Source organism: Rhinolophus sinicus, chromosome 14, assembly GCF_057876585.1.
Source record: "Rhinolophus sinicus isolate RSI-liver-muscle chromosome 14, RSI-T2T, whole genome shotgun sequence".
NCBI lineage: Eukaryota > Metazoa > Chordata > Mammalia > Chiroptera > Rhinolophidae > Rhinolophus > Rhinolophus sinicus.
The window spans coordinates 154,949,859-154,974,747 of NC_142514.1; the positions used below are offsets into that span (position 1 = coordinate 154,949,859).

At 45.2% G+C, this 24,889-nt stretch overlaps 1 protein-coding gene across 10 annotated transcripts in view; it reads left to right on the forward strand.

The window, feature by feature from the left end:
• Positions 1–24,889, forward strand: part of NAV2 (neuron navigator 2) — a 711,083-nt gene that overhangs the window by 465,958 nt on the left and 220,236 nt on the right. For all 10 annotated transcript variants that reach the window (XR_012497554.2, XM_074336128.2, XM_074336124.2 and 7 more), the window contains one exon: positions 22,952–23,024. Coding sequence is in view for 9 of the 10 variants with exons in the window: in XM_074336128.2 (XP_074192229.2) it covers positions 22,952–23,024 (73 nt within the window). In the remaining variant the exon portion in view is untranslated. The remainder of the gene's footprint in view (positions 1–22,951; positions 23,025–24,889) is intronic.

Below are 24,889 nucleotides of genomic sequence, written 5' to 3' on the forward strand. Positions count from 1 at the left end.
GCATCCCAGGTTCTACTTCAAGTCCTGCTCTCTTCCCAGAGGGTGGGGAAGTGAAAGCAAAAACCTGTGGCATATGGACTAAAGAATTCCAGGGTCACTGGTGCACAACCGTTGTGGGCGTGGCATCACATACTTAGCCGTTCAGTCGGAGAACTTTCACAGAGCGCCAGCTAATGTGCGGCACTGGGCTGAGCCAAGTGAACAAGGTGTGACCAGACAACAATAGAACAGACATCTGTGCATGGCACAGGGGGGGCCCATGCCACCCCAGGTAAGGGGAGCTTTTACAATAACTTCTAAGTGGGGAGTCTTGAAAGGCATGAGGTTTCATTCAGCACAGGGGAGTGATGGGCGGAAGAGGATTCATTCCCATTTCTAGAGATTCTGTTTACCTGAGGGTGTCAGGGACCGTGCAGAGGGAGGTTTTGCAACATCGATCCTCCCCAAGTGCTATAAGCTGTGTCTGTGAGATGCTTCTGGACTTTCAGCAATGTCAACCCTTAGCCCTGTTGTGTCCGAGGTGAGGGCTGAGGCATGGAAGAGCCCAGAGTAGACAGACCCCGTAGGCATAGTGTTCTTTCCAGACCTGGGACCAGTCTGCTTTCATCATCACTCCTCACATTGCACTCATCATCACTCCACAGCTCAGAGCCACCCCCACTGGACCCAGGAGCAAAGTTTCCTAAAGGAAAATGACAACTGTGGTCATCAATCAACTCCTGTGAGTGGACGTTGAACCATGGCGTCTGGGAAATGAGAACGCCGCCTGGTGGGAAATGGTGGTTAATGTTTTTAATGTCCACACCGACTGCCTCCATGCAGTGCTTTCAGGTTTACAAGCGATTTGACACTCATGAGCACATTGGATCCTTCTGACTCTGCTGTGGGCCCGCATAGCATCCCCCCACTGAGGCGTGAGGAGACCGGGTTGCCAGGTAGTCGAAGGCTGATCCCCAGGGAAAGGCAGAACTAGACCATCAGCATCTGTGACTTTTGGCGCCCAGCTCTCTGCTCTTGTAAGTTGGGATCGTGACCATAAGCAAAATGCAGAGGCACAACGAGCAGTGCCTTCCCTTTCCCCGGCAAGCTTGGTCTCAGCCTATGTTTGAGTCCTTTGCCCTGTTTCAGTCTGACCTAGATACTTTGGGGGCCAAATCCTTGGAGATGGAGCTGTAGAAACAACACTGCCCTCTCCTCCCCCTCGCTCCCACCAAATCAGTCCATTTGGCCCTCAAATAAGTTTGTGTATGTGCGTCAGAGCTGGTTAAATGTTTTATCTGTTTAACATTGCCATGGCAACCTCGAGGCATCGTTTTGGCTTTCAAGTGGTGTGTTCAGCAAAGTTATGTGTTCGTTTGGAAGGAGAAACACTCCTTGGAGCTCAGCCAACGGGCATGGGGGCGGCCCCTGCCTCGTTCCCTAAATCCACTGGGCTCCAAGACTTGGCTCACTTGGCAGCCTAGGGATGGCCACTGCAGGGGGTGGTTTTCTTGTTGAATCATTCTTTTTAGCGGGTTGGCTTTCTGTGGTTGATTAGGAGAGGTACAAAGTTAGCTAGGCCTGCTGGCCTTTTTCAGTGGAAAGCCCCAGGCCTGTTTTTCCCTCTGGCTGGCTGATCTCAGGCTTGGGGTCATCTGGGGCTTCCCAGCACTGCCCACCTGCCTTGTCCTGGGCTCTGGGCTCTGCTTTCTTCCCTTAGTACATCTAGACTGAGGGCCAGCCTGGACTTGTGAATCAGACAGGCCAAGTTGGAGTTCCTTCCCTGCTGTTCTGTGGCCTTGGGCTAATTATGTAATCTTTTGAAGCTTCTATTTCCTGTTCTATAAAGTGGGATTGATGATAATGTCTACCTTATAAAGTTTTTGTGAGGACTAATGAGGTCATGAAAGTGAATATGGGTAATAATTGCAATGATAAAATATAGCTCTGCCTTGTGCCAGGTGCCATTCTAAGTGCTTGATAAATGAGCTAAGGTGACTTTATTATCCCCATTCTCCTGGCATATGGGTGGCACTCAATGTATGGCAGTTTCTATGGTGACAATGGTTAGTTTTAGCAATCATTCATCTGTTTGGGGACATGGAACCTTTTGGAAATTGAAGAAAACTTGCCAGCCCTCTCCTCCCCGCCAGGCTTATCCCCAGAATTTTGCATAAGCCTCGCAGATGCTAGGTCCCAGAGCCCGGCCTGGGTGCCCCCTGGAGCTCCGTCGACCCCAGGTTCAGTGTTCCTGCTACTTAGTGCACAGCTCTGCTCCTTACACTGGCCTTTCAGGAACCTCTGTAGAAAATGCCAGCACCTGACTTCCCAAGACAATAGGAATTTGCATGTAGGCACAGAGAAGGACAGCGTTGTGGTTTTCAAACTTCTATTCCATGAACAGAGCCCCCGCCCCTTTTCCCCAAATAAAAGCCTATGTGGAACCCCATATGTGACAGTGATAAAAGCTGTATTGCTGTCGTAAGCAGGAGTAAGTGGCCCAGGGCAGGGCCATCCTGGCCTTTCCCTTTCCCTTCCTCACTGTCACAGCTACCCTCGAAGCCTCCTTTCAGGCCAGCACCTGGAAAAACACAGTGATGAAGCCTAGAAAGGGCAGGGAAGCGCCAGCCCTCAGGCCAAGGCCATCAGGTCCCAGCTCTGCTCAAGGATCCAGCCCGCCTTTCTCTGGTCATGTCTCCTCTGTGAAAAGAGACAGTCAAACTAGGTCTTCTTTTTCACCTCTGACCTGGACGCTGCAAAGCATCATGGCTAAGAGCATGGGCTCTGAGGGCCAACTGCTTGTGACCAAGGGCCTGTTAAGCGTTATATCTATTATTACAGTCACACCTTGGAACCATCCTATGAAGTAGGTGCAATTATTGTCTATGTTTTGCACACGGAGACTGAGTCTTTAAAAGGTTTTGTGTTTTTTTTACCCCAGATTACTCACCTAAGAGGCAGAGTTGGAGCTTGAACCCAAGTCTCTCAAGTTTTAGAGCTCATGGTGTTCACTTGGGTGACAGAGAAAGGGCGAGACAAGAATAATCTTCACCTTACCAATCCCTGTTCTCCTTATTTTTTATTTGTGGATGCAGCAGAATCAGCTGATTTTAGCCAGGAGTTAGCGAGAGTGGGGAGATTGAATATTTCTGGAAAGGGCCTGGGTTGACCTGTTGATGGGAACTCAAGAAACAGGGGCAGGTGGCCCCTAGCAAAAGGCAGCCTCTTCAGATGGCCTTGAAGAGCCCTGGTGCCAGGTGCTCTGCCTGTTCTCACAGGGCGTCCTGGGCCCAGGGAAAGCCATCGGCAGGCAGCAGGATCAGGTTTCTGGGCCCAGTGACCTGGGGCCCTCCCAGCAGCTGCCAGAAAGCTGGCCGCATGCCTGGGGAGTGTCTGAGATCCTTGGGCAGCTGAGTGGCCTCTGCCCTGGGTCTTTGGGCCTATTTTTACACAGCCCTAAGGGTGTACATGTGTTACAGAACCAAGAAGGAATGAAGGAAAGTCCACGGGCCACCTAGAATTGAAAGCAAAATGCAAAGCGTCCAGGGCCACGATCGGCAGGAAGCATCCACTACTTCTGACTCAAGGTGGCACATCCACTGTCACTGCTGAAGTGCTGGCCAAAATTCTCTTTCAAAGATGGTAACAACCTCCACGTCTGTCTCTCTGTCTCTTTGGCCACACCTCTGTTTCACACCATCGTTGGCTCCTCATTTCCCCCTCCAAACTCTTGAGCACACAATAGAGGAGATTTCATGATCTGGTTGTGATCATTTCCTGCCACTCAGCCACTCAGATTCTGCACACCAGACCTACTGGAACTTGGAGTGCCCCAAAGAGGCCGCTCGTGCCTTTGTACTTGGATGCATGCTATCCAGACTGCTGGGAAGACCTTCTGATTGTCCCGCCTGGGTAACGTGACCTTTAATACTCAGGTCAGTTGTTACCTCAAGTAGTTGAGATAATTAGGTGCCTATTTTCTTATGTGTCCCCAGAAGTCCTGTACCTGAATTTCTCATAACATACTTTGTGCGGTTGTCTGTTGACTTATATTCTTGAAGGAGATGCCGTGTCTTTCACCTGAGTATCCTAAGTAAGCCCCGATCACTTATATGACTGGCATATAATAGGTGTTTAGTAAATGATGGCTGGCTGGCTGGCTGGCTGGATGGATGGATGGATGGCTGGATGGACGTACAGATGGGAGGTGGAAAGACCAGGAATATAACCTACTAGTATTTTCGTATCATTATCGACAGCTGAGCAGTGATTTGAACACTGAGTATGAACTTGGAATTTCTGTATAGGATTTAAGAAATGGATATTTGGCACTCTTCTGGAAGTATCTTTCCTTTTCTTTAATTCCTTTTTTCCTTGATTGACCCAGAGGCTCCAGATAGGACAGTGCAGTTAATTTTCAGTTTAGTGCATTCTTCTGTGTTGTTTGAGGTAAGCATTTTTAGGTATCTTTATAACACCAGAGATGATTAATATTGATAATATAATAAAGCACCGGTCTAAGTGTTTCACATGTTTTCACTCATTTTATTTTCATAAGAACCCTATGGAATGGAGAACATATTTTGTTCACTCCATTAAAGGGTATTGAGAAATCAGACCCTGATGCCTTCGCTGTGCTTTGCTGATTCAGGTTAGGACTCTCTTCTTTTACCATGTTGTAGAGCCCAGGGTTACTGCCTTTGTCCCTGATTCTGTCAGCATTTTTATATAATAATAATAATAATAGCAGCAAACACTTATCATGTACACTTATAGCTAGGCACTGTTTTAGACATTTTATCTGCAGTAACTGATTTTAGATTCATAAAATCCTATGAGAGCAGATATTATTATTCCCATTTTACAGATGAAGAAACTGAAGCAGAGAGGGTAAGTCACTTGCCTGAGGTCACACAGCTAATATGTGACAAACTGTGCTTTAAACCCTGGAAGCCTGGCTCTAGCGTCCATTCCCTTAACTGTTATGCTGTTCCACATATAAGGCAGTTGATTGAAGAAGGAAAAAACGCTAGCTGTGATGTGGACGTACAAAAATTACATTTGTCATACTAGCCCCTTGTATAAGTATGGGCCAAGTCTTGGGGTGATTCATTCCATCTTGGTAAGGAGATTTGCGATGAAGAAGAATAAGCATGGACACCGGACTCTGGCAGATCTGGGTCTCACCTACTAGGAATGTGCGCTGGGCAAGTGACTGAATCTAGGAGTCTCCCCCCACCCCCCCAGCCCCCCACCCGCCCCTTGCAGCTGAAAGAGGGGGATGATAATGGGAGCTACCTCCTAGGGTTGCTGAAGGTATGAATGAGGTAGCCTAAAAAGCTCCTGGCATCATCTTAGCTCATGATGAGTGCCTGTCCTATCGTCATCACCTTCCCTGTTTACAAGTCACATATATCCTAGCGATTGATTTGTGCATTAAAAGTTTTTTTCATACTCAAAAAGGTCGCATTCAGTAGGGTAGGCTAAACAATGTGCCCTCCCAACCCCGCCCACAGGATGTTCACGTCCTAATCCCTACAGGGAACCTGGGAATGTTACTTTACATGACAACAGAGACTTTGCTGATGTAATTAAGGATTTTGAGATGGGAAGATTATCCTGGATTACCTTAGTGGGCCCAATGTGATCACAAAGATACTTGTGAGAGGGAGATAGGAGGGTGAGAGAGTTAGAATGGGGGAAGCAGAGTCAGAGAGGGAGAGAGGGGAGAGAAGGCGAGGAGGAGGTGGAGGAGAGAGAGAGAGAGAGAGAACAGCTGGCTTTGAAGATAGCAAAAGGGGCCGCAAGCCAAGAAGCTGGACAAGACAAGGAAATGAGATTTCCCTAGAGCCTCCAGAATGGGTGCAGCCTGTTGCTATCTTGATTTGAGCCCAGTGAAACGGATTGTGGACTTCTGACCTCCAGGACTGTAAGATGATAAATTTATATTGTTTTAAGCCACTTAAGCTTGTGATGTTTTCTTACAGCAGCAATAGGAAACTAATATGCTCTGGGATTCTAGCGAAGTAGCTCTTACTGTACGTATGTAGATGGTAAAAGGTTTGGGTTCATAACAGAAGCTCATCTCGCTACTAACTGTGAGTGAGCATTGGCCAATGGGTTTCTGAACTGACTGCAAGTTGCTTCCATTGTTAGAACCTTCAGAATAGAGTTTTCCACACCTGTTCGTTCAGAGCAGGTCCTTGTAGGGAAGCATGGGGAGGACCGGCCGACATTTCATTTCCAGCCCTGAGCCCCCTCAGATACTGAGCTGTCTGTCTAGCGTGTGCGTGGCAAGTACCACTTCATCTGGAAATTAGAAGTGAACGTCAGGTATGCCGGAGTTTTTTTCTGCCAATGTAAACTCACAAGTCGGTGCTCTGTTCCCTAGTAATGTGTTTGTCTTGTAATTAATATGGCATTTACGCAAATTTTGTGAGAGATTTATATAGTTTATATGCTGTCTAATAACATCAGAGCTTCGTAATATATATAGTGTGTTTTTCATCTTTTTTAGTTCAATAAAAATTTCCATATTCCCAGACCTGGCACGGTGCTAGGGACATTGGAAGTGCTCAGCTAATGTTTCTTAGATGAATAAGTGGAACAATTAATGGTCCAGCTGTCTAGGAGCTTCCTAGAGAGTGGGGCTGAGGTTGCATATCAAATCGTAACGTCAAATGCACAAGGCACTTTTAAACGCTGTAAAGAAACTTGACTCATCCTAAGCCAAGAAATTCTCTCATATCTGGTCTCTTCTCACAATATTATATTTTAACTGAGTCACAAAGGTGTGTGGCAAAGACACCAAAATAACAGATTCTTTTCATTAATAAGGCAAGTGATGTTTGGTTTGGCAAAGCCTCTTCCCGCAGTGCTTCTCCGGCTTTAGTGCATGAGATTACCTGGGGAGCTTGTTAAAACAGATGGCTGGGCCCCACCTGCAGAGTTTGTTTCAGTAAATCTGGGGAGGCCTGGAGAATTTGTATTTTTTGCGAGCTCTTGGGTGATGGGGATGCTGCTGGTTGGGTGACCACACTTTGCCAATCAGTGTTGTCTTAGAGTCATCTGAAAAAAGCTGCTTTTGAGATATGCCTGTGCAAACATGCATTTAAACATATATTCATTTGCAAAGTTGTCTAAATTTTTTTTTTTTTTTTTTAGCAATATCTCTAAAGGGTTTATTTATGTTTGACTCTTTTGAATGAGCCCATCCGTTTGCTCTTTTGGGAAGGTTGGAATGTTTTAGACACCTCTTGTCTGAGAACGTTAGGGTCTAAGTTCCTAGCATCTGAATTGTGTGTGTGCCAGGGCCGGTTTCTTTACCCCTTCCAGCTCACTTAACCTCTGTGACCCTTGGGTTCCTCCATTGAAAAACTGAAGTGGTAATCCTTTCACACATGGTACTAACTGCCAGTATCCCACTAGACATTCACTTCTTTGAGGGTGGGGCCACATCCGTCCATCTGCCCAAACCAACGGGCCCCTGGTAGATAGATGCCCAATGAATATTTACTGAAGTAATTCCCATCGCACCTCCCTTGGGACTAAGGTATTCTAAGGTTAAAGAACTTCACAAGTGTGAGCATGGACACGGGGAGAATGGCTACAAATCTTCTTGAGCTGAAAAAGAACTTGGATGGTGATTTATCACCATGTAGATTGTAGCTTAATCTAGAAGCCATCTGGAGCTCATGCTGGGATCCACCTCCCTGCGTATGTCTTTGTAGAGTTGTTATGCTTCGGCCTAGCATCAAAGGGGTGTCTTTTGTGTGTTTGTTTTTTGTTATTTTTTTATTTTTCTGTGAAATAGAACTTAGCAAGGAATTCCTGTTTGTCCGGTATTAAGGCACAATTAGCCTACGGTGTCTCGGTGTTGGAAACCAGGGAGCACATGAATGCCAGTGTGCTCGCTTAAGCGAAGGATAGACAACCATGGCCAAGGAGCCGAGCTCAGGTCCCAGAAGATCGCTTAAAACACAAACAGAAACTGAACAGATGCCAATAGTTAGATGAAAATCAATGTACCTCCTAAAAATAGATCTCCCAGCTTTTTAAAGAAAGGATCTCATAGTCTGGCGATAGTGGGTTATCCCTCTCCAGGCAAAAGTTGGCAAAAACTGGGTAATAGCTGCCCTTTGGGGTAGGTGTGGGCTGCATGTGTCACACTCCCTACCATTCCCGGTTTTCTTATAACCAGCCCATCGTACTCATTTGTTCCCTGCCTGCCTACACGCCCAGCACACTGATGATACACATGTGGAGTTTTTCAGCTCCAAAAGATTGTATTCTTATAATATCATGGGCTTCCTCAAGAATGCTAAGCACTGTCGTGGTGGTTTGAAAGATCCCTGTTCTGGGAGCATTTTGACTTTGAAAGAATGCCTATCAGTTTTTATATTGCTTTAAATAATTCCCGCACCTGAATATTTAAAACACTATATAAAAGAACATAAATGTCTTCCACAAAACATGTCCAAAAGGATATGGAAGAAGTCACTCCTTTCTCTGTGAAGTTCCTTTTGGTGTAAAGATTGGATTTGGTTTCGAGGGATTGATTACTTGCCTTGTCACACTACTGAGGGCCAAGGGCAGGGAAAGTGACCAAACAGCGTTCAAGCGTAATAGTGAAGTTCCCGCTGTTTGGTTGTTAATGCTCCCTGTTTCTAGAGGCTTGTAGCTTTAAAATACTTTGTGTTAAGTGTTCACATTCCAACTGTGCCATTTAACAACTGCAGTTTTAGGAAGACACTTAACACTCTGTGCCTCCATTTCCCCATCTGGAAAGGCTGATAATATCTACCTTATTTAGTGGTGAAAATAAACTGAAATAATTATGTATGGAAAAGAACGTATTCCAGTGCTTCGTGTTTTTTAAGAGTACAAATACTGGTTTCTTGTGAAGCCTCTATAAGGCTTTCAAGAAAGGGATCATTGTCCCCATTTTCCTGAAAGGAAAGCTGAGGCTCAGGGAAATTAAGTACCTGAGCTATCCGGGAAGCCTTGAGAGATCCACAGAGCCCCAGACTTCACCTCTGGTCCTGTGAAATCTTTCATTTCCCTCTCCCCCGTTCAAATGTCCTCTTAGTAATGGCTTCCATCACAATGCAAATGACAACACTTTGACATGCGCTAGTTTTTCCTATGAGTAGATTTCATGGGCAAGAGGGAGTCCCACATTGGCGTGAACGTGGTAGCAGTCGTGTAGAGTTGGATGGGGTGGCAGAATGGGACCAAAATCTCATCTTTCTCCCCCTTCCCTCTGAAGGAACAGGAAGGCAAGAGAAGGGCGTGAGACCTGGTTTCCTTCACTGTTAGGAAGGATGACTAGTGCTTACCTTTCATGGGAGGTTTTGAGATGTGAATCAACTTGGAGTTAAAGGCTTCTCTGGGGCCCTCTCCTGCTTCTTTAAGGGGTCATGCAAAAGAAACCCTAACTAAAGCAGAGGGCCTTTAAGGGTTAACCTGCGGATGAGAGATTTCTTTTGACTTGCTCTTTTTCTCTATATATCATCAGTCTTGTAAGACTCCATGAGAGAGACTTACAGAGATTTTATTCTGAGTTTCAGAATTTACTGGTGATTTCTTTATAAATGGCTGTAAAATGCTCTATGTTTATGATCACCCAGCAGTTTAATTTTAGCCTTTAGGGGGAGGGTGTCTTCCTAATGCATTGATATATAGGTAGAACCTTATGAAATGGCCCATGTTGAACCATTTTTTTACTCACAAAAAGCGCAGTGTTATCTGGCTCAACTAAATACTTGACAAGGGCGGAAATAATAACAGAGATTAGCAGTATATAACAAGTTAAAAATTGTCACTACTTCTCCACAAGTGCATTAGCTATCATGTAGCCTTGAAACGCTCAAGGATCTCCTGTAATAGAGATGTTCCTTGTCTAGTTTGCGCTCTTCCGGTGGACTGTGACCAAACGTTCTCTGACATTCTGGCTATGGCAGTAAGCAGAGTTGAGAATTATTTTAATATTAATAATGTTCTTAATTATTTTAATTGTGTATAATTTCTGATTGGCATATAGCTCTGCCTTGATCACAGATTTTTCTTAAAATTTTTATTGGGGAATATTGGGGAACAGTGTGTTTCTCCAGGGCCCATCAGCTCCAAGTCGTTGACCTTCAATCTAGTTGTGGAGGGCGCAGCTCAGCTCCAAGTCCAGTCGCCATTTTCCATCTTTAGTTGCAGGGGGCGCAGCCCACCATCCCATGCGGGAATTGAACCGGCAACCTTGTTGTTGAGAACTCACGCTCTAACCAACTGAACCATCCGGCCACCCCAATCACAGATTTTAAAACTTGAAATTATTAACAAGTCTAGTTTCTCGGTATAAATTATTTTGTATGCTACTTGCCAAGCCTCCCAAATGATATATTAATGATCACCAGTGTGTCTAAAATTCAGGCTCAGCTCTTTAGCCATACTATACACAGCTTTCAAAATAAAAAAATTAGAAGTAACGTATGTAAAAGGTCCTAGTATTATGTCTGGCATATAATAATTCCCTACTCATTGCTGGGCACATCTGGAGTTGGAATGGAAAGAGAAGGGCAATTTTTGAATTCCATCTCCCGCAGAAGTGAACACTACAGGGTGATACCTGCAGGCTGAAGGTAGCAGAGCAGTCACCTTCATTCCGGCCATCGCCACCGGGTGAGAGCAACGTGTTTGCGGGATTCTGAATTGAGTACCGAAGCATGCCAACTTACCTACTTGGCTTTGCTTCCCTGGTAATTAATGCTGCCAGGATGGTCTTGCACTTCCATACCTGCTATCCTTGGAATTTCAGGGTTGGAAATCCATGGATTGACCCCTCGTGAGCAACCCAGAAGAACCCTAAGCTACAGACATCAGCACATTGTCTGAGCCACAAAACTGAATTGCCCAGGCTGGTGTGTGGGAGCCAGTCCTCAGATGGCTGAGCAAGTCTAGCTCTTGGCCTCTTTTACAAATTACCCCATCACCCTGTTCCTTTCCATGTGTTTGTTTTGTGGGTGAAATGATCTATTCTAGTGGTTATTTCCAAAACTGAGGATTTGCTGCACTCTGGGGGCGTATCAAGGATCTGCTGTTTTGTTTTTCTTTTGCATGTATATAGTCGGTTTCTTAAAGACTTTGGGGTGGCTTATGGGCTTCAGCGTTAACATGTGGCAAAGATTCAAAAACAACCCAGACCTTCTAAAAAGAGCATAGTGAGTCCGTGTCAGGCTTTTAAGTAGGTGAGTTGATGGGTATAAGTTAGCGCTTACCGTGTCAGTGAGCTGTTCAGTGGGGTGATGTTTGGTTACAGTGTGCTCCTGCCCAGGAGGCTGTCTCTTGCATGAGGGAAGGACCTCACTGTTTTGTCACCACTGTTTCCCCTTCTCCTAGAGCTGGGCCCACAACTCAGTCATTGCTTTTCAAGGAATGAATGAGGCTACCAAGTGTTATAGTTCCCGGTAAAATTCCCAAGTGCCACTTTTCTCCCTTTGGTTCAAGAGGCAGCCACGTGTTTGGGGTCCAGGAGTCAGGGTTTTCTTGTGAAAGCTGGAATCTGAGTTTGTATCCTTCTCTATACATAAAGCTAAAGTTTTCTGCAAAAAAAGTATATATATATACATATATAAATAAATATATATATACGTACATAATACATGTACGTGTGTGTATACATATATATTTGACAAACAAAACTGTTTGTTTAAGTTCTTAGGGTTTCCCATGTAACTTAGTAGAGGAAACTGACCAGAAAGCTTTTGGACAGAAAGCGCTGATTCTGACAGGGTCAGAATGAATTCTCGCTACAAGGAACCCATTCCTAGAGAGGCTATACTACTGTCACATAATTGAGCAAGTCTCAGAGTGTCACCGCTCTGAAGTGATCTTTTGCTTTCAGGAGAGGCCAGTGATATCTAATATTCTGCCATTATGACAGAAGGAATTGGGTGAGGACAGAGCCTTTTTAAAGCTCTATGTCAAGTTCCAGACCCTCTACATATGTCAACCCATCTACTCCTCCTCAGTAAGTCTAAGAGATAGTTGTCAGTATTCCTACATGACAGGTGATGAATTTGAGGCTTGAAGCAGTTACTAATTTTCCTAGGGCCTTGTGGGTCATCTGTAAGGGAACAAGAATTCAGTGTGGAGTCCAAAGTCCGTATTCTTTCAACAGATAATGTCACCTAATAATTCTGATGGAATACAAGTACCACTGGGAAGAGGTAACCCATGGGAAGCCAGTAGCAGTCCCTTATGCCTTGGTGTGAATTAGTTAATTAGTGTCTTTTCAAGAGAGGGGTTGGTGAGGGGCAGGTGTGACTTCAGGGGATGGAGAGGGCCCGGAGTCCTGGATAGCTGGGCCTGAGAGGAAAGCCAGGAGGAGGAAATGGAAAGCAGCCCAAGTCAACTGGTCTGTTTTGCCAGGAGCCAATCCCAGAGACAGCTTTGGGTATGTCATGGCCTGAGAACTCACGTCAAAAGTGACAACAGAGTCACAACAACTGCTGGTTATTGGACCCTTACGTAGCACCACACGTATAGCCTCTCACATAGTGACAACCCACCACCTTGTGTCTTAGGTGTTATAAGGTTCATTTCACAGATCTGGCCGCTGAGCTAGCTTGCTGATCATAATTTAGTTAATGGCAGAAGCAGGATTTGAACCCACGTTTGTGTGGCCCCAAAGCCTGAGTTATGTCCTCTAAATGTCACTCCTTAGCCCTCTCCACTCCCCTTCGGCATTTGTGTTCAGCTCCTGACTTAGAACAGTCCCTGTGGGAGTACTGGGCAGTTAGGGGTCGTGACTCTAAGGTGGTAGCAGGAGAAATGATGCTCGGAATGGTTTGCTGAATAAACACGCACAGAGGCGTCACTGGGCCTTTCTGACTGCTGGTCCCCAGGGGAGTTTTCCCCTCGTCGTGACTGCCATCTCTAAAAGGGCATACCCTGCAGAGCTCACCTGGAAGGGTTCATTGTGGGAGCCTTCAGAATAAGGACTAACTTCTAGAACGTACGCTGCAGCTCTTCTCCCAGATTTCTCTTTGTTCCAAGGGAAAAGTTGAGAAGTCAGAAAATAATAGGAAAATGAAATATTCTAGGCAGTTGGAAGGAAAGCAGAAAAAGATAGTCACTGGAGGAATTTGAGATTCTTGTTTTTGTTTTTTTCCTCCTCTAGACAGAATTTTTTGTATCCATATGGACTTACATTTGCTGTAACAGCAGAGAGACTCCCACAAAGTTTTTTTTTAAAGGAATTTTTGACAATATCTTGGAAAGCTGAAGTTATAAGTACTATAAACGATAAGGTGGATAACGTTGCCAAATTGTAGGAAGGAGCTGGGCAAGGCATTAAAGCAGCAAGAGAAACAGACAGACAGAGGGTCTCAAGCCCCACCCAGGCCCTGAGTCCCACATTCTTTAACCTTCTGCTTCAAAGCCACCAAGAGTGCTAGAGCTGACTTGTTGGAAACTTTGATGTCTGAATGGTCCGAGCTGCGACAGAAGGTATGGAACCTCTTGTCTTGCTGGACAAAGTTGGCTTCAAGCATCAGCCAAGCAAGCAGCAGCCTGTGGAGCTTACAAGGGGAGATGCTACCGATGATTTCCCCACCTAGAGTGTTTGAAATGCCACCATGCATTTCCCTCATTCTGGGGTCCCCTTTGTAGGATGACGACGGTAGTGTCTGGACCCCACCAGCTCCGTCCAGGACCACTGTGGCCCATGAGTCATGTGATCCTACGATGATGCTGGGCCCCAGTACTGACCTACGTGGACCCAAACAAGCAAAACAAAAACCCATGAAGCTGGGAAATCATGTATTAGGCGGTGGCCCCTAGGAATGCACAGAAAAGAGACGACACTGGTGAGACGGCATTTAGGAGGGCATTTCCCCAAATTGCGTTTTGCTTTTCTGTTTGGTTCCATAGTTGGATTTCTTTCTTTTCTTTTCTCTATTTATTTTTGGAAGGAGCCAGAGGATGGAGTGTCAGCAGGGTTAGATAGGAAACAGACCTTCTTAGTAAGTAACACATGGCTCCAGATGCTGGCATTCCCTCCCAGACCTCCCTGTCTCTGGGCCTCCACCTCGATTGAGGACATGGCTTGAGCCATCCCTGACGTCCTCAAGCGTTCAGACCCAAAGGGCACGGCCTCCCTTCTGTTGCCATGATAACGGGGCCATGACAAACCTTTCCTAAGAACTGGAAGGACCCCTGCCTGCTCTCCTTCCCCATGTCAGCAGCTGGATGCGGCCCTGGGGGACCAGCCTCTACTCTTGCTCAGTGTCCTCTCTACCGCTCTCCTCCCTTGCCCATTGGCCTCCAGCCATTTCGACTTTCTTTTGCTCCCCAGAATGCGATGTGCTGCATCCTGTGTGGAAGCCCTCAAGCCTTAGTTCCCTGTGATGGGTATGTTCTCTTCTTCCCACTCTCAGTGCCCAGCTAACTCTAAGTCTCAGCTCAAATTCCCCTTCAGTCAACACATATTCTTGGGTACCTACGCATGATGTGGTCCATGCTGTTCCAGGGCTTGGGGCTACTTCCCTGAACAGGAACGGACAAAAAGCGCTTATCTCTGTGGACGTACTACAGCTATCTCTTCCTTAAGAAAGTCTTACCTGATCCTCTCCCCCCGCCGGCTAGATCAAGCCTTCTAGTATGTGACAGATGTGATTTGCACACTATTTATTGCCAGTTCCCCTGCATTAGACTGCAGGTTCTACAAAGTCAGGGATTATATCTGTTTTATTCACTGCTGTATGCTGAATAACAGCCAGCACACAGCCTGACACCAGTAGGTGCTCAGCAAATATGGTAAAGGAATGGATGAATGATGATTATTTGTGTTGGCAAGTAGCAATATCAGGTGTGAGGATCACTCACGTTTCTGGAAGGAAGTCATTTGAGCTGTTAGATGAGGCTTGTGAAGAAGCTGCAATGTGCTTTCCAAGTCCCCGGAACTTGCAAGTTCGCAGCCATCCTTCTGTGGGCCCCAGTCTCCCATTGCCGAGGCTTCAGGCATTTCATGATTTTTAAATAAACGGCTGTGACCGTGTCTGACTTTACTACAGCAGCTGTTTGCCTCCCCTGCAGTTTCATCCTCCCAGGAAGGAGATCTCCAAGGGGCCTGCTGAGAAACTCTTAACTCATAAAAACTAGCACCCCATTTACTCAGTATGCCCGGAGCCCCATCTTCCTGTGGGCTGTGGTGGCATCGGTAGAGATGATCTTCATTTGTATCCATCATTTTCATGTACTTTAAGCTCAGCTACACTGGTATTCAGAGGAAAATGCTGCCATGACAACTGCCACAACAGATGGTACTTGGTCAGTCTCTAAGCTACAGAGGAGATAGACAGCAGCTCTCCCGAGGTTTGCATATTTTACGTTATCGTGAGCCCCAGTCCAGCCGGAATCATGATTGAAACGTGAAGTTTTCCATTTGTCTCTTCTACCCCCCCTTTCTCTTTCCAGTTGTTTGGCATTTGTTTTGATTTTCCTTGCTCTCTGGCTGTCTTGGGTGGAGATCTACGTCTGGATGTGGGAGACAAAGGCTAAAACATACGTAGTCCGTGGAAGTTGCCCTGCCAAGTCTAGAGTTCAGAGACTGTTGAGAAACGATTCAACATTGGCACAGAGGTCCTGGCTGACACGGGGAGAAAGGCTTACTTGCAGGCTTTTTCTCTTGGATGTTCATGGGCCACACAGCGTGAAGGCGACATTTGGCCCCCAACAGAGGGAAGCCCTGTGAAGTACATCGGTCTTTGTCTAGCCCCTCACTCCATCTCCTCGTTAATCTAGCGTCTTTCTGCTCCCAGGGTCTCCGAGCCACACTGTGGTCCCACTTCCAGGCTTCGAGCCTCCCCCCCAGCTAATACTGTCAACTCCGGGAACTCCATCCCAGAGCTCTTGGACCCATTGCTATGGCAACAACTACAACAGCCTTCTCACCCAGGGCTGCTCCCTGCCTCCCTCAGCAACACTGGAATGTCAAACTTTGCAGATTTTTTTCCAGCTAATTTTGGAAAGTAGTTTATATTGGCTGCTATGTGTTAATGAACAGCTTTGGTCATATTTACATACTTTGCTGGTTAAGAGTCTTTTCCTTCACTCTACCTCCCAACTTGAACTCGGTCCTCATCTTGCACTACGTGTCTGTATCACACATGAGCCACGAGCCTCATAAAAGATGGGCTCGAGAATACCCCTGTGCTGCCTGCTGGGGTCCTGCCACCAGGCCGTTCTCAGGCCTTTCCTCTCTTGGGGTGTGCTGGGAGTTTGCAGTCTCAACAGTACACGAAGATGGATTGTTTACCTGGAAGAAAATCTCAAGGTGAATTTTAATCACAAGAGAGCCTGGATCAAAGACACGGTCTCCCCTTCTGATCTCATTCCAAGTGAAGCCAGGAGGTTGGAATCCACATCTGACCCTGTTCTGTTTCCCAGCCCCGCGCTCTTCCTGGGGTGCAGATGAAAAGCGCGTGGGTCTCGGCCACCTTGTCAGGAGCGATTTTTAACCTTAATGGAATATTATTAAAGAGTGGATTTGAGACTCAGGAATGTTTTTTGAACTCCTCCTGTGAGGAGAGAATTCATAGCAGAGGGGAAAAAACATTCAAGGCGTTTGATGGACTTAGGATCGTCTTTTAAAGGATGGCCCACGTTCTTATTTTCAGTTTTAACATTTTCTGGGAGTACAATCCGGCCATCCGTATATGGCTCCCTGTTTCATCGCCTCTTTAGGAGAAAGAGTTTTTGGTGCCTTTTGGGCTCCTTTCTCCACCTAATGAAGAAAGATCCTAATGCTTCCCTTGAGTATGTATTCTGATTCTCCCCGAAATGGACAGAATTGGGTTGGGGGAGGGGGGAATAGGGGATTGTTGAATGGCTCTGTGGACCCTAAAGAGAACTATCACGTCAGTGTGAGCTCCTTGTCAGGGAGGACTCTGGACCACCACTGTCAGGAGAATCGAGCACAGTTATGTGGATTGGATGGATGACTAAATGAATCGTATAAGTAACTCTGGCTTCTCAACCTGGGCACCTTGACATTTTGGATTGGATAATTCTTTGCTGTGGGGGGCTGTCCTGTGCTAAGCATCGTAGGATGTTTAGCAGCATTCTTGGCCCTCTACCCACCAGACGCCAGTACAGTTCCCCAAAATGTGGGTTGCCAGACATTGCCAGATGTCTCCTGAGGGACAAAATCCTTGTCCCTTTTCTCCCACGCTCCCCTTCCCGGTGGAGAACTACTGATCTAAATTATGAAATTCGTTGAAAGAATACTAGGGCTTTAGAAAATGAACAGGAGGAAAAAGTATTTTAGGTAACCTATTTATAGTTCTTCATTCCTTTAGTGGAATTTAACTTTAAAAGAAAGCCCAGTAGATAGCTGAATTGAAGTGTACCAAGGCTAGTCTTGCAAAAAGAAATGGCTATGTCCTTTAAATGATCCTATGTGCGTTGAATGCTCCATGAATGTGACAAGTAAATGTACTTTTTGGCCCTTGAAAGGAAATTTCCACAGAACTACAACATGGTAGTCAGGCAGTGCTTTTCTTGAATATGTTGGTGGGTGTCTTTTAATTTAATATCACATTGCTGCACTATTGTTGAAAAACTTAACCTACCCATGTCAGCCCAACTACATGACACATGCCCGGATAAATATCAAGTGTACTGTTTTTGATTTTGCATTAACAGATGCAAAAAGCTTTTTCTCATTTTCAATGGGGACATAATTGTCAAAGCCTTGCTTATCAGCTATGTGCATGACATTAAATAAAGAAGGAGGAAAAGATTATAGGAAGAGACACGGGATAGAAGAGGAATTTTATAATTTTACCATGATTTAAATACTAATGCCTCTTTGTGGGGACAACAGATCCTTTTGACTGGTTTTGTTTTGTTTTTTAAATATTTTTTTATTTTTCAGTTACAGTTGGCATACGATATTATACTAGTTTCAGGTGTATAACATGGTGATTAGACATTTATATAACTTACAAAGTGATCACCCCAATAAATCTAGTACCTGTCTGACACCAGACACAATTATTACAATATTATTGACTATATTCCCTATGCTATACTTTACATCCCCATAACTATTTTGTAACTACCAATGTGTACTTCTTAAGCCCTTCCCCTTTTTTACCTATCATCCCCCCAAATCTCATCCTATCTGGCAACCATCAAAATGTTCTCTGTATCTATGAGTTTGTTCCTGTTTGTTTATGTTGTTCTTTAGATTCTACATATAAGTAATATACAGTATTTGTCTTCCTCTGTCTAACTTATTTCACTCAGCACAGTACCCTCTAGGTCCATCCATGTTGTCGCAAGTAGTAAGATTTCTTTCTTTTATTATGGCTGAGTAATATTCCATTGTATGTATGTACCACTTTATCCATTCATCTATTGATGGACACTTAGGTTGTTTTTGTATCATGGCTATTGTAAATAATGCTGCAGTGAACATATGGATGCATGTATCCACCTGAATTAGTGTTTTGGGTTTCTTAGGATAAGTACGCACAGTAGAATTACTGGGTCCTTCTTTGTCTATTATAGCCTTTAAAGTCTATTTTATGTAAGTGTTGCTACTCCAGTTTTTCTGTTTGTTTCCATTTTCATAAAATGTCTTTTTCCATCCCTTTACTTTCAGTCTGTGTGTTTCTTTCAATCTGAAACGAGTCACTTGTAGGCAGCATATGTAAGGGTCTTGCTTACTTATTCATTCAGCCACCCTGTGTCTTTTGATTGGAGAATTTAATCCATTTATATTTAAAGTAATTGTTGATAGATATGTAGTTATTGCCATTTTATTATTCACATTTTTAAATCTTTTTTGCCCCTTCTTCTTAAAGAAGTTCCTTTAACATTTCTTATCATACTGGTTTGGTGGTGATAAACTCCTTTATGCTTTTCTTGTCTGGGAAGTTCTTGGTCCTTCTGTTCCAAATGATAGCTTTGCTGGGTAGAGTAATCTTGATTGTAGGTCCTTGGTTTTTATCACTTTGAATATTTCGTGCCAATCCCTTCTGGCCTGCAAAGTTTCTGTTGAGAAATCAGCTGACAGTCTTATGAGAGCTCCCTTATAAGTTACTAGTTGCCTTTCTGTGGCTGTTTTCAGGATTGTCTCTTTGTCTTTAATTTTTGCCATTTTAATTACAATGTGTCTTAGTGTGGGCCTGTTTGGTTTCATCTTATTTGGGACTCTTTGTTTGCTGGGCTTGTACCCTGTTTTCCTGAAAATAAGACCTAGCCAGACAGTCAGCTCTAATGCGTCTTTTGGAGCAGAAATTAATATAAGACCTGGTATTATATTATATTATATTATATTATATTATATTATATTATATTATAATAGTAAAATAAGACTGGGTCTTATTAATTTTTGCTCCAAAAGGTGCATTAGAGCTGATTGTCCGGCTGGGTCTTATTTTCTGGAAAAACGTGGTATGTCTATTTCCTTCACCAGGTTAGGGAAGTTTTCCATCATTATTTCATCAAATAGGTTTTTCATTCCTTGCTCTCACTCCTCTCCTTCTGGTACCCCTATGATGTGAATGTTGGTATGCTTGATATTGTCCCAGAGGCCCCTTAAGCTGTCTTCATTTTTATGGATTCTTTTTCTTTTTGCTGTTCTGATTGGATGTTTTCTGCTACCTTAGCATCCAAATCACTGATTTGATCCTCTGCTTCATCTAATCCACTGTTGATTTCCTCTAATGTATTCTTTATTTTAGTTATTGTATTCTTCATTAAGAATTTTAATGGTTCTTTTTTATGTTTTCTATCTCCATTTTTATGTTTCTGCTCTCTTTGTTGAAGTTCTCCCTGAGATCACTGAGCATCCTTATAACCAGTGTTTTGAGCTTTGTATCTGGTAGATGGCTTGTTTTCATTTTATCTTTAGTTCTTTTCCTGGAGCTTTGTTCTGTTCTTTCATTTGGGACATGTTTCTTTTCTCTTCCCTGTGTTGTTTCTATGTACTAGGTAGTGCTATTATGTCTCTCGGTCTTGGTAATGGCTTTATGTAGTAGGTGTTCTGTGGGGCCCAGTGGTGCAGTCTCCCTGGTCACCTGAGCTGGGTACTGTAGGTATGTCCCTTGTGTGCATTTTGTGTGCCCTCCTGTTGTAGTTGAGCCTTGATTGCTGTTGGCACATCAATAGGAGGGGTCAGATTCTCAGGCTGATTGGTTGTGAGGACTGGCTGTGACTACAGTGGAGAGGCTATTGTGCAGGGGCTGACCCTGTGGAACAGTGTTCACTTTAGTGGGGTTCTGCTGCCTGCTCAGTCTGCCGTTAGGGTGTGTCATTTGTGGAGATGGTTGGGTAGTGCTATAGTGTGGTCTGAAGCTGGCCACAAAATGTGTTGGTTCTGGGGCCTCTTGGGAGGGGCTTTGTTGTAGGCCAAGGTCATCTGCTGCCTGTGCCTTGCCTAGGGCCACTTGGTATGACTAGAAAGTGATCTGAAGATGGTTGCTACTCACTCTAGGCTTGGAAGTGCCTGGGAGAGGCTAACCTGTGGACTGAGGCCAGCTACTACTTGTGCCAGGTTTGGGGCTATTTAGAAAGACGTATGGGGCATGCCAAGGCCAGATGCTATCGTTTGGGGTTTGTGAACCTTTGAGGGATTTTAGGAAAGTTGGCAGCATGAACCAAGACAAGCCATTTGTATGGCAGAGCTACTGGAAGGGGCTTGGGTGTGCCTGTAAGTTGGGTGGGGTGGGATCTCAGCATCACTGGGGCAGGGTGGACATGTTCACTGAGACTCACATACGGCACCGGCTGCCCTAGAGCTGGAGCTCAGAGCAAGTGAGTCTGTCAGCAAGTAAGTCTGTGCACGGGCCCTTTAAGAGGAGTGCCTGGGGCTCCAGCAGCCCTGTCTCACTCAGCCACAATCTCCACCACTGGTTATGAGAAGTTCTCACCCTGGTCCTGGAACCCAGAGCTGGTGAGCCTGATGTGGGGATGGGACTCCTCAGGGAATGGGGACCTTGAGCTGAGATATCCCTCCCAATTTTTTCCCCCCACACGTGGGTGTAAGACTAGTCCGTTCCATGTCTCCACCCCTCCTGTCGGTCTCCACATGGCTTCACCTGTATATTCTTAGTTATAGGACTTCTGTGCAGCTACATTTAATGTGATTCTCAATGATGCATGTTCTGTAGTTCTAATTCTGATGTGGTCTTGGGAGGAGGTGAGCATAGCCTTTACGTACTCCACCATTGGTTTTGGTGTGTTACTACTGTGTAAAATAGCATAAATAAGGGCTGATAAGTTATTTTCTCAAAAATGAGGTTTTGTAATGGGGTGAAATAGCATTTAGGATGATAATTTTTATTACACTTACAAATGGAAGCAAATTGCTCCAAAACACCTTCCACAAGGCCGGTCTAGCCATTCTCTTCCGTTCCTTCCCCTCCCCACCTCCCTTCATGACGGTAGCACCTGATTGTCGCTGTCAGTCATCCTGGGCTAGAAAGAAGAAAGAGTTAAAAGCAATCTTTCTGTGGTAGTGGCAGGCATAACCCATAACATCAACATTTATTTAGTTTGCTAGAAATTCCATTCTTCCCCTTTGCCTTGAGATGAAAGAAAAAAAAAAAGGAAAAAAAAAGTCGTCGTGAAGGTGAGCTGGAGGCTGGGAAAGAAATGGAATCCTGAGCTAAAAAATGCAAGGATAGAGTTACCTCAAGCTCCAGGTTGAGTGGATTCTTCTAAAATGGGTGCAGTTTTATTCAGGTGCCCCATAGATTAACTTAAAGCATTTGAAAGATGTGAAGACTGAAAGTAGAGCAGGCAAATGCCAGACATCTGGGGGGGCATTGATGTGACCTTCAGGAAGACAGCTGGAAGACTGGAGCATACTCTACTCAAATTAGAGCTCTTAAAATATAGACACTTCATTCTCTGTGGCTATGAAGGAGCCATATTGCTTGGGGGAGGGGAGGGAGAATAGTCATATGTATACTGTGTACTGCGGAAAACAGTCATTTATTAGTTCAAAATAAATTCCATGGGTTAAATACTGGTTTCAGTCATAAGAATGTTGATGGTGCCTAGGAGGTCAGGTGGATGGTGCATGGTTGTGGAGATAAGGGAGATTGCCACTGTGAAATGCAAACTGTATGAAATTCAAAGAGCCTTGTGCCAAGTCAAAAACAGTTTCTTTTATGTATGGTCACTGTTGACATTAATCAAGCCCGAACATTTTCCTGTGGACCAAAAATAATTAGCTCTGACAACTGAATTCCAATCAGACCTTTAGGAATGACCTAATTGTTCTTTCTTGAGGGCTGTACTTTGGCTCACCCTTTGCCATGGCCTTAACCCTGGCAAAGATGAGAGGCCTCCCGGTCTCTGTCAGGTGGATCCCTTCTTGCTACAGAAAACCCAAAGGACAGAGGGCTTCCGTGAGGTTGCAGCCCTCCCTGTTCATCTGCAATGCCTGCCATCCTGAGAATTTTTTGAATAAACACTATCCAGATTCCTGCTGAAATTCCCATTCACCGTTCGTACATTTGACTTCCTGCCGCCTCAGTGGCTAGAAATTTCTCCGAGCTGCTAGTAGAGAGGTGGGTCTACTAACCTCGTCCCACCTCTGTTTTTCTGGAAGCTGCTCAAGTTTTCAGGATTGCACTGGTGACACTGATCCACATAAAAGCTCCAGTTCCAGCCTGGTTATTTTTGGCAGTTGTGAGCAATCCAAGGCCTCAACTTTTGGCTCTGTATGGTTGGTATATTAGGTAAGCTTTTCCTGTGCAAGTACAGACAAAGGAGAGAGAGTTTTGACCTGCATTCATCTGTCCATCCGGTGTTTTCATGTCCTTCTGTTTTTCCTTGTGAAGAACTTTAGCGAATGCACAAGGAACCCTCTCTCTGACATAGCACTTTGTTTCTAATAAGAGATGGCTCTGGAGAAGGTTGAACATTTATTGAGTGTATATTGTTGTTTCTTTCCTCCTAGATTGAAAATATAGATGCCTGCTTGAATTTCCTGGCAGCTAAGGGAATAAACATCCAGGGGCTGTCTGCAGAAGGTAAGTCAGCACCTTGTCATGAAGCTGCCTTTTCATCATTAGAAATGCCCACCTGTTACTTATTGATGACATGACTATGGTTAAAACAAGAGATGTTGGTGGGCGCTTCTGGTTTTTCCTTCTGGTGTTGATGTAGCTCAGTGCTTTTCTTGACTTGAGGATGCCAACTTTTTGACAACCTAAAGACTCACTCTAAGAATGCATATTCAACCATGCTGGCCATGTCTGCCAGACACTGAGGGAATTGTGAGGACACAACCGCTTCTCTTTCAGAAGGGCTTAATCAAACAATGCTGATTTTATTCACCCGACTAGCAATTCAGTTAATTATCAAGCCAGGCCTTATCTGTGGGAGAGAGAACACTTAACCACAGAACATATTTAAAGTGTACAGTTCCCAGGGAGAAATGCCGAATCCTTATCTCTTACTTTTATTAGAGGAAGCAATACTTTTTTTTAGCTTAAAAAAAAAAAATAAAAGCCCTTGATTTATTAATGAGATGCTACATTTTGACATCCCGATTAGTTTTTAATTAACTCAAATTTCGTGGCTAATTAGCACCTTAGTGATTGCTGGTGGTTTTCTATTCAATTAGGTATTGGTCTGGAGATGGCTGGTCTAACTTCTCAGCCTCTTCAGGCAACATCTTGCTCTGGAAACGTTTGTGCTCTCGCTCCTATTTGTAAACACAAGCAGCTGCCAGCTCCAGAGCTGCCGTGGGCCCCGGCATGCTCCCAAACTCATTAGGCTGCACCTGCCTCCACTTTTCCCAGAACAGGTAAAGCAGTTCGGGCTTTAGAGGACACCCCCTTTCCCTAGCAAGGTTGTGTTTTGAAAAGATGCCTGTTAACACGGACTTCGGACTTCGGTGGTCAGGTCATGTAGGTGGTCAGGATGGGGAGGAGGGGAGCAGTGAGGAAGGACACAGCCCAGCCGAGCAGGTAAGTTTGCAAAGGTGATGGATTGCAATCCGGCTGGTTCCTTGCTTCTGTTCTGCAATTCAGGGGACGTTTGCTTTTCCTGGCTGTGTTTCTGAGCTGCAGTCTCTTCCAGTATCCGTGGTGGGTGGCCACTACCGGGGCCTCGTGGGTGTGTCGTGTCTCGGAGTGTGGCTGTTGGAATTCCCTGAGTGGGAACTTGAATGAGCTGGGCCTGTCTCAGGTCAGGCCTGGTTGCACTACTTACAGAGGTCTCTGAAGCAGCTGTTGGCTGGTGCGTCGTAATCCCAGCTCTGTGAGGTGGGGCGGGGGGGGTCCTACATGGGTTCCTTTGCCCTGGGGTGTGAGCCCTCCTCCTTGGGGATGAGATCAGAGAGAAATGACATGTGACGTGTACATTGCTGGGACATGGGGTGATTGGTGGTGGTGTTTCCTTGGATAGGTAGGGAGATGCAAATTCCCATTCCCAGGAACACGTTTTTTCCTCCTGGTGGAGAGTTCTCGTGCTGGCCTGTAGGTGGCAGACACATGCTCCGAGTTTCTGGGCCTGGTGGGATCCAGGTCTGGGCCCCTGGGCAGAGCATCAGCCGAGACTTTTACAGTCTTGCTCAGCTGAAAGGGCTCTGGGATATGGACTCAGTGGGCCGGCTTCATCCCACGTGGCCTGGGGGTGACCCCTGGCCACTCTGCCATCTATCTACCCTCTGCTCTGCTTTCTGCCTCGGTTGTCTCCACCACCACCCCCCCATCCACCTTCCTCATACTCTGTACCTTAAGGCATAGAGAATCTACTCAGTAAATATTTGTTGACTGAATAAGTACCAGCTGCGCTTTTAAGGCTTTTACACGTATCACATCCAGCTCTCACAACTGAAGTTGGAATTTCTAATAGGCTGAGTTTACAGATGAGGAAACATCGGCTTAAA